Consider the following 10,235-nt stretch of genomic DNA (forward strand, 5'->3'; position numbering starts at 1 on the left):
CTAATGCACCACCTATAAGCATACTTAGAAACTAAGATTACATATATGTGTACTTGTGTGTAGTGTCCAATGAAAGAAAATGTGCCATGAATGAAAGAAAATGACTTGAGCTTTTTTAAGAAAATAACTTCCTCTGTGTTGCTTGTGTCCGAGAAAATATCAGAGAAAAATTATACTGAATTGTTTATGAGTAAGTGAATTTTGGACTAATTAATTGTGAATTTAAATTTATATACAGATATATTTTTTTATTTGTATAGACACATTTAAAAAATAGGTGGAGTCTATATTAAATTTAATTCATTTAAAATATAAAANTAAATCCTAAAAATAAACTATAGATGAATAAACTTTCATTTTGATCCACTTATCTACACATGAATGAATGAAATTAATTATTTTTGTCTATGAATATTCAGAGCATTGTCAAATCTATAGATATATTGAAACAACATTTTGTGATTCAAAACTAATTTTGTTCACTTTTATAAGTAGTAACAACAACAACAACAAAGCCTTGTCCCACTAAGTGGGGTCGGCTACATGAATCAAACAACGCCATTGTGTTCTGTCATGTATCATGTCTACAGAGAGACCGTTTACATGTAGATCTCGTTTGACCACCTCATGGATTGTCTTCTTAGGTCTTCCTCTGCCTTTCGACCTTTGTCCATCTTCTATCTCATCCACCCTCCTGACTGGATGTTCTATCGGTCTTCTTCTCACATGTCCAAACCACCTGAGACGCGATTCAACCATCTTTTCCACAATGGGTGCTACTCCAACTCTCTCCCTTATATCTTCATTCCTTATTTTATCCAATCGCGTATGACCACTCATCCATCTCAACATTTTCATCTCTGCCACACTCAGCTTATGTTCGTGCTCCCCTTTAGCCGCTCAGCACTCCGTATCATAGAGCATAGCCGGTCTTATAGCGGTGCGATAGAATTTATCTTTAAGTTTTAAATGCACTTTTTTGTCGCATATAAAACCAGATGCACTCTGCCATTTTGATCAACCTGCTTGGATCCTATGATTTACATCATGTTCAATCTCTCCATTATCATGTATGATGCATCTAAGATACTTAAAACTTTTAACTTTTCGTAGGATGTTTTCTCCAATCTTCACCTCTATATTAGTGTTTTTCCTTCTCAGACTGAACTTATATTCCATATATTTCGTCTTGCTACGGCTTATGCACAGACCATATACTTCTAGAGCTTCTCTCCATAACTCCAACTTCTTATTTAGGTCTTCCCTTGACTCTCCCATAAGGACGATATCATCGACAAAAAGCATGCACCATGGCACAGGCTCTTGGATATGCTCTGTGAGCACTTCCAAGACTAATGTGAAAAGGTATGGACTTAAGAATGATCCCTGGTGTAATCCTATACCAATAGAAAATTCCTCTGTCACATCACCTTGAGTCTTCACACTAGTTGTGGCCCCATTATACATGTCTTTAATTGCCCGAATATATGCGATCCTTACTCTCCTCTTTTCTAAAACCTTCCATAAGACCTCCCTTGGTACCCTATCATACGCTTTTTCCAAATCAATAAACACCATATGTAGATCCCTTTTATTACTACGATACCTCTCCATCATCCTTCTTAATAGGTATATCGCTTCAGTGGTGGATTTGCCTGGCATAAATCCAAATTGGTTCTCCGTTACTTGTGTCTCTTTTCTCAACCTCCGTTCTATCACCCTTTTCCATAACTTCATAGTATGACTCATAAGCTTGATCCCTCTATAGTTTCTGTAACTTTGTATATCCCCTTATTGTTGTAGATAGGTACCAAGGTGCTCTTTCTCCACTCATCAGACATCTTCTTTGACCTTAAAATCTCATTAAAAAGCTTGGTTAACCAGTTGATGCCTTTTTCTCCAAGATCCTTCCAAACCTCAATCGGGATATTATCAGGTCCTACTGCCCTACCATTTTTCATCTGCTTTAGAGTCTCTTTTACCTCAAAGTCTCGAATCCTTCGATAGTAGTCAAAATTTTAATCTTCTTCCCTTGTGCATAATCGACCAAGGCTCGGAAGAGTCTTCTGTCCCTCATTAAATAACTCGTAGAAGTAGCTCTTCCACCTTTCATTAATCTTCCCCTCTTGAGCCAACACCTCTCCATCCTTATCCTTTATGCACTTAACCTGATCCAAATCTCTCGTTCTTCTTTCCCGGCTCTTTGCGATTCTATATATACCTTTTTCTCCTTCTTTCGTGCCCAAAGACTGGTAGAGACCCTCATATGCTCTTGTTCTTGCTTCACTTACAGCCACTTTTGTCTCTTTTTTAGCCGCCTTGTATTTTTTCCAGTTATCTGCGTTGCGGCATAAAGACCACTCTTTAAAGCACTCCCTTTTTATCTTTATCTTTTCTTGTATACTCGCATTTCACCACCAGGACTCCTTGTCTCTTGGTTCTATTCCTTTAGATTCACCAAAACTTTCTTTTGCTGTTCTTCTAATAACTTCTGCCATCTCCCTCCACATCTTTTTCGCGCTTTCATTCCCATCCCACTTTGCCTCTTCTCCTACATGTCTTAGGAAGCTTCTTTGTTCCTCACCTTTCATCCGCCACCACCTCGTCCTTGGGTTCTTCGTATGATGTCTTTTCCTCAACTTTTGCCCAACGTGAAAATTCATGACGAGCACTCTATGTTGTATTGTCAAACTCTCTCCCAGGATAATTTTACAGTTAATGCAAAATTTTCGGTCGACTCTCCTCAACAAGAAGAAGTCGATTTGAGAGCTTGTCATGCCACTCTTATAGGTTATAAGATGTCCGTCTCTTTTTTTAAAACATGTATTTGCGATGAGAAGATCAAAGGTTGAGGAAAAGTCCAAAATAGTTTTACCCTCGACATTGATCACCCCGAAACCATGGCCTCCATGAATACTCCCATATCCAGTCACTTCTCTCCCAACATGGCCATTTAAATCTCCTCCTAAGAAAATCTTATCTTCCAAAGGTATGCCTTGAACCAAACTCTCTAGATCATCCCAAAACCTTATCTTGTGTTGTTCGTCCGAACCCACTTGTGGTGCATAGGCGCTAATCACATGGAAAGCACCTCCCTCCACCACCAGTTTGATAGAGATGATCCGATCTCCCACCCTCTTGACATCCACTACGTCCTTCTTCCACTGCTTATCCACAATTATTCCAACTCCATTCCTATTCTTCACCTTTCATGTATACCAAAGTTTAAAACCAGAAGTATCCAACTCCCTAGCCTTTGCACTAACCCATTTTGTTCCTTGTAGGTACATAATGTTAATCTTCCTCCTTGTCATAGTGTCCACCACTTCCATGGACTTTCCTGTTAGAGTGCCTATATTCCATGTCCCAAATCTCAACCTTCTGTCGCTTCGACCTTTAACTTTTACTTTGTGAACTAGTTTATTTATTACCCTCGTCCGTTCACGAAAACGCGAGAACCCTTGCTCATTTAACACTACATCCGGGCACCGATGCAGCGATTCTTGCTCATTTGACACCGTACTCGAGCCATACAGCGCATTGCTTCCGGGCAACGACCTAACTTTAGCGCAATAATGTCTTTGATTCATGTCATGGGGGTTCTACTATATTTTTATGTTAGTTGTCGAAGACCTAACACAACCCTCCTCTTTTATCTGGGTTTGGGACCGGCTATGTATCGCAGGTGTAACATAGGCGGAGTTCACTTTTATAAGTAACTGTTTTTTTTTTAACTAAAGAAAATAATTAAATAAAGAGATATCAAAATTCGAGCTATATATATACAGAAAGTGTCCTTTAACAAAAGCAATGGGTCAAAACTCCAACATTTTTAATCAAAAACGTTAGGTGACAACCAATGCAAAGAAACCCCCTCTTTTTCCAATTAAACTAAAGCATGCAAAGAATCTCTTGAGCCTCTTTATACTATGTCACTTTTATTATTACTACTACTATATAATATACAAAGTATATTTAACCAAAAACTATAAGAACCTCCTATAATTATTATACAAATGTTTATTTAATATGTTCTTATAATCAATGTGAAACTTTGACGTATACATAGCTTTATCCATGCATGCTTTTCCCCTTTAACCCTTTAACTCTCTTTGCTTTCTTTTTCCCTTCTATAATTCACCTTTTCATTTCACACGAGTTTCACATTTCTTAGCTGTTAGAACTCCTTTATATACCTCTATAGAGTTTCTCATTTTTCCTCATAATAAGCCTCATTCCTTGTTTGTGTTTGATTGCTTCATACAACTAAGCAATGTGGTTTGTTTCATCTTTATTTTCTTCTCTCATGCACTTTCCCACTTGTTTTCTACTCAAACCCATTTTCCTTCATGCCTTGTCTTCCTTTTTCCATCTTCTATTGTTGGCAATGGTTTTGGTGACATTGCTTTGTAAGAGAATCATCACAGTAGAATCCAAAGATAAGAAAACTAATAATAATAATAAAGCTTTGTTTCAAAAGACTCTGTTTTGTTCTGTTGGTTTTTCAGCTTTCAACCTTTTCCTCTCTCTCATCGACTACTTCATTTGGTATAGAACTAGTTTGTCACAAGAAAAGCTTTTTACCCTTTTGGATTTGGCTCTCAAAACCGTTTCTTGGGGTGTTCTTGCTATTTCCATGCATAATGATCATATAAGATTTCCCTTACTACTATTCAGAATTTGGTGTGCCTTCTACCTGTTTGTTTCTTGTTCTTCCTTTATAGTGGACATCATTGTTCTTATTCTATACAAAAAACATGTTCCTTTACCACCTCAGTGCATAGTTTCTGATGTGGTAGCTACTCTTGTTGGCTTGTTTTTCTGTTATGTTATGTGTTATGTGAAGAATGATGAGTGTGAAGATATCAGCACCATTGAGGAACCTCTATTGAATGGTGATGATCATGCTTCTTCCATGGAGAAAAAAGAGACTAATAGAGGGGGAGAAACCGTTACGCCTTATTTGAATGCTGGAATTTTCAGCATTCTAACATTCTCTTGGATTGGTTCTCTTATAGCTCTTGGTAATAAGAAAATCTTAGACCTTGAGGATGTTCCACAACTAGATTCCGGAGACAGTGTTGTTGAAGCTTTTCCAGCTTTCAAGGAAAAGGTTGAAGCAGATTGTGGTGGAACAAACCACATAACCACTCTTAAGCTTGTGAAATTGTTAGTAGTTTCAGCATGGAAAGAGATTCTGTTCACTGCATTTCTTGCATTGTTGAACACTTTGGCTTCTTATGTTGGTCCTTATCTTATTGATGCTTTTGTTCAGTTTCTTGATGGAAAACAACTCTATGAAAATCAGGGCTATGTTTTGGTTTCTGCATTTTTTGTAGCAAAGATTGTTGAATGTCTTTCACAAAGGCATTGGTTCTTTAAGTTGCAGCAAATCGGAATCCGAATCAGAGCACTGCTTGTGACAATGATCTATAACAAATCATTGACCCTTTCTTGTCAATCAAAAAAGGGACATACTTCAGGGGAGACAATCAACTTGATGACGGTTGATGCCGAAAGAATCGGTGTTTTCAGTTGGTACATGCATGATTTATGGCTAGTAGTATTGCAAGTTTCATTAGCATTGTTGATTTTGTATAAGAATCTTGGCATTGCTTCAATTGCTGCATTTTTTGCAACAGTTTTTGTAATGTTGGCAAATGTTCCTTTAGGATCATTGCAAGAGAAGTTCCAAACAAAGTTGATGGAATCAAAAGATGCAAGAATGAAGGCAACATCAGAGGTTCTTAGGAACATGAGGATCCTCAAATTACAAGGATGGGAAATGAAGTTTCTATCTAAGATAATTCAACTCAGAAAAACTGAACAAATGTGGCTAAAAAAATTTGTTTACACTTCAGCCATGACCACATTTGTGTTTTGGGGTGCTCCAACATTTGTTTCTGTTGTTACTTTTGGCACCTGCATGCTTGTAGGGATTCCACTTGAATCAGGGAAAATCTTATCAGCACTTGCTACATTCAGAATTCTTCAAGAGCCTATATACAATCTTCCAGAAACAATTTCAATGATTGCACAAACTAAGGTTTCTCTTGATAGGATTTCGTCGTTCCTTCGCCTCGAAGACTTGCAATTCGATGTTGTAGAGAAGCTTCCATTAGGTACTTCTGATAAAGCTATTGAAGTAACTAATGGAAACTTCTCTTGGGATTTATCTTCTTCAATTACAACATTGAAGAACATAAATCTAAGTGTTTTTCATGGCATGAAAGTTGCTGTTTGTGGCACTGTTGGATCAGGAAAATCTACATTACTCTCTTGTATATTAGGAGAAGTACCAAAGGTTTCAGGAACTCTAAAAGTGTGTGGTAAGAAAGCATATGTTGCTCAATCACCATGGATACAAAGTGGGAAAATTGAAGATAATATATTGTTTGGTAAGAAGATGGATAGGGAAAAGTATGAGAAGGTTCTTGAAGCTTGTTCCTTGAAGAAGGATCTTGAGACTTTGTCATTTGGGGACCAAACAATTATAGGTGAACGTGGGATAAATTTGAGTGGTGGACAAAAACAAAGGATTCAAATAGCACGTGCTTTATATCAAGATTCTGATATATATCTATTTGATGATCCTTTTAGTGCTGTTGATGCTCATACAGGTTCTCATCTCTTTAAGGTAACTCTTTTTCTGTTATTTACCGTGTGCACTATGATCTGGCCTCTTATGCATAATATAAAAATATGAATAACTTTTTTTAACTAATCTTTTTCTAATTTATTTGTGGATTGACAGGAATGTTTGTTAGGCCATTTGAGTTCAAAGACAGTAGTTTATGTTACTCATCAAGTAGAGTTCTTACCTGCTGCTGATCTTATATTGGTGAGTATATGTTCTTATAATCTTATGAGATTAATTTCTAGGAGCTTAATATTGTATGACAATTTTTATGCTGCTAGTTAATTGAATAGTAGGAAAGTGAAAAAGCATGGTTGGAAATTGATTCTGGAATTCTATTGCTATTTATTCAAAAAGTGGTTTTTATTAGTTACTACCCTTGATGTTGTTATGCCTTGTTGTTAGGTCATGAAAAATGGAAAAATTACTCAATGTGGAAAGTATATTGAATTGCTTAACAATGGAGCTGATTTTATGGAACTTGTTGGTGCACATAAAAAGGCTTTGTCCACACTTGATTCAACAAGTACCTTTGAACAAGATATTAGTGTCTCTAATGCTCATGTTGTGGAACAAAAAGAGGCAAGAAAAGATGATCAAATTGGTAATAAAATAGACATCAATGATCATAGTGAGCTAAAAGGCCAGCTAGTTCAAGAAGAAGAAAGAGAGAAAGGTAAAGTTGGGTTTTTGATATATTGGAAATACATCACCACAGCATATAGAGGGATTCTTGTTCCATTCATATTGTTGGCTCAGATTCTGTTCCAAACTCTCCAAATTGGAAGCAACTATTGGATGACTTGGGCTACACCAATCTCACAAGATGTGGATCCATCACCTGTTGAAGGATCAACTCTTATACTTGTTTATGTTGCTTTGGCTATTGGAAGTTCTTTCTGCATTCTTGCTAGAGCTATGCTTCTTGTTACTGCCGGTTACAAAACTGCTACACTGTTATTCAATAAGATGCACTTCTGCATTTTCCGCGCACCAATGTCATTCTTTGATTCTACTCCAAGTGGTAGAATTCTCAATAGAGTATGTGATGTTCCATTCTTTTGACCCTTTATCTTTTTTTCTTCCTTCCATGGTTAATTTTTGAGGTATAATTTGTGTACTTATATCTCATTATAACATTTCATACAACATTTATTAATGCAGGCTTCTACTGACCAAAGTGCTGTTGATACTGACATTCCAAATCAAATTAGTTCAGTTGCCTTCACTCTCATACAGCTTCTTGGAATCATAGCAGTGATGTCTCAAGTTGCATGGCAAGTTTTCTTTGTATTCATACCTGTCATTGCAGCCAGCATATGGTACCAGGTAACATTATTTTTCAGAAAAACTTGATTTTACAATGTGATATTATGGATGATCTTGAACTAACATATGTAGTGCTGAACTTAAATTTTCTGCAGCAATATTACTTACCAGCAGCGCGAGAACTATCGCGCTTAGTTGGAGTATGCAAAGCGCCAGTGATTCAACACTTTGCTGAAACAATCTCTGGTGCATCAACCATTAGAAGCTTTGATCAGCAGTCTAGATTTCAGGAAACAAATATGAAACTTTCGGACGAATATTCTCGGCCGAAATTCAATGTTACTGGTGCTATGGAATGGTTGTGCTTTCGCTTAGATATGTTGTCTTCAGTCACATTTGCAGTTTCCTTGATATTCTTGGTATCTATTCCAAAAGGAGTCATAAATCCAAGTATGTAACAACATGACTATGATATTTTGCAAACAATTCAAAGGTTACTCTGCATATTAATGAAGAACTTTAACTTCTATATATTCTTTTTCACTTGTATCTAATTTTGTGATTGAAGGCATTGCTGGTTTAGCTGTTACCTATGGACTAAATTTAAACATGGTGCAAGCTTGGGTTGTATGGAATCTTTGCCGCTTAGAGAACAAGATCATATCGGTCGAAAGGATTATGCAGTATACTTGTGTTCCTAGTGAGCCTCCCCTTGTTGTAGAAGAAAATAGACCAGATCCTTCTTGGCCATTATATGGTGAAGTTGACATACAAAACTTGCAGGTATTTTACGAAATTGTTTTGTTTCTTGCAATACAAGTTATGGTTATTTATCTTAGAAATTAGCTTCTAAAACATTATAAATTGTGCCATATTTGAAATGATTCATGAAGGTTCGTTATGCTTCACACCTTCCACTTGTGTTGCGCGGAATCTCATGCACATTTTATGGAGGATTGAAAACTGGCATTGTTGGAAGAACAGGAAGTGGTAAATCAACTCTCATACAAACTCTATTCCGAATCGTTGAACCAGCTGCTGGGAGAGTTATGATTGATGGCATCAACATATCTTCAGTAGGACTTCATGATTTGAGGTCTAGACTTGGCATTATTCCTCAAGATCCAACCATGTTTGAAGGGACAGTTAGAAACAATTTGGACCCTCTTGAAGAGTACACTGATGAACAAATTTGGGAGGTTGGTTTAGTTTGTTAAACACTTAAAGTTTGTTATTAAATTATTAATTATCCTCTTAATCTATAAAAGTGTTAAAAATTATTCTGTTGTCTTCTCTTTTCATTAAAGATAAATTAGTTTTACTACAAGTTTCTTAATAATTGTACATCCAACCAAAGTGACAGATACAAAGAATAGAGTCATTGCATTCACACATTCACATTCTTTAATGTATAGGCCTTAGATAAGTGCCAACTTGGAGATGAAGTTAGAAAGAAAGATGGAAAGTTGGACTCTCCAGGTTTGTGTTTAAGTTCTCTTGAACATGGTGATTTAAATTTACCTAACTTTTATAGCTTAGGTGATCTTGAGCTTGATTACATCTATATAGTACATCAACCCTTTATTGTTAATGTGCAGTTAGCGAAAATGGCGAAAATTGGAGCATGGGACAGAGGCAATTGGTGTGCCTAGGTAGGGTGCTGCTAAAGAAGAGCAAGATATTGGTTCTTGATGAAGCAACTGCATCAGTTGATACTGCTACAGACAATTTGATTCAACAAACTCTTAAGCTGCATTTTGCTGACTCTACAATCATAACCATTGCACATAGAATCACTTCTGTTCTTGACAGCAATATGGTCTTGCTTCTTCATCAAGGCAAGAACTATAAAGTGCCTATTATTCCTAATTAAACTGTTTTTTTTATCTGCCATTTTCTGATTTTTCATTGTCCATTTATATAATGCAGGAGTTATTGAAGAGTATGAGTCACCTTCAAAATTGCTAGAGGATAGGTGTTCTTCTTTTTCCCAACTTGTGGCTGAATATTCCACTAGGTCCAAGTCAACTTTTGATAAATCTGTTGTTCAATGAAGATTCTTTTGAGAAATCTGTTAAATCAGTTAATGTAATTTGTTTCATAACTTGAATTCAGTTCATGTTAGATGTAATGAAGCTCTGATGGGCCTATAATGGGTCATATATTGGGCTGCCTCTTTCTGGGCCCATATCTAATCTACCCAACACATATAAATGCAAATATGAAATATCTTAAAAGTGCAACTCTAAAAAGTTTAATTTGAAATTAAAATTTAGAGAGAGAGATATTTGGTGTTTTTTAAAGGGTTTTGTCCTAAGTACACATTTAA

The 10,235-nt window shown here is 36.4% G+C and overlaps 1 protein-coding gene across 3 annotated transcripts; it reads left to right on the top strand.

Annotated features, from left to right (window-relative positions):
* On the top strand, positions 4,095–10,189 carry LOC107608724 (ABC transporter C family member 3). Of its 3 annotated transcripts, none has more exons than XM_021106892.1 (11): positions 4,591–4,681; positions 4,722–6,637; positions 6,755–6,841; positions 7,043–7,678; positions 7,802–7,966; positions 8,062–8,356; positions 8,475–8,689; positions 8,800–9,105; positions 9,322–9,385; positions 9,505–9,744; positions 9,836–10,189. In XM_021106892.1, the coding sequence occupies exons 2-11, from the start codon at positions 4,832–4,834 to the stop codon at positions 9,958–9,960; spliced, it is 3,939 nt and encodes a 1,312-aa protein (XP_020962551.1). In that variant the 5' UTR covers positions 4,591–4,681; positions 4,722–4,831; the 3' UTR covers positions 9,961–10,189. The 3 variants fall into 3 exon arrangements, with proteins under 3 accessions (XP_016165920.1, XP_020962551.1, XP_020962552.1); XM_021106893.1 differs by lacking the exon at positions 4,591–4,681 and having other exon boundaries at positions 5,262–5,538; positions 5,673–6,637; XM_016310434.2 differs by having other exon boundaries at positions 4,095–6,637.

This window comes from Arachis ipaensis, chromosome B07 (genome assembly GCF_000816755.2).
Source record: "Arachis ipaensis cultivar K30076 chromosome B07, Araip1.1, whole genome shotgun sequence".
NCBI classification, from domain to species: Eukaryota; Viridiplantae; Streptophyta; class Magnoliopsida; order Fabales; family Fabaceae; genus Arachis; species Arachis ipaensis.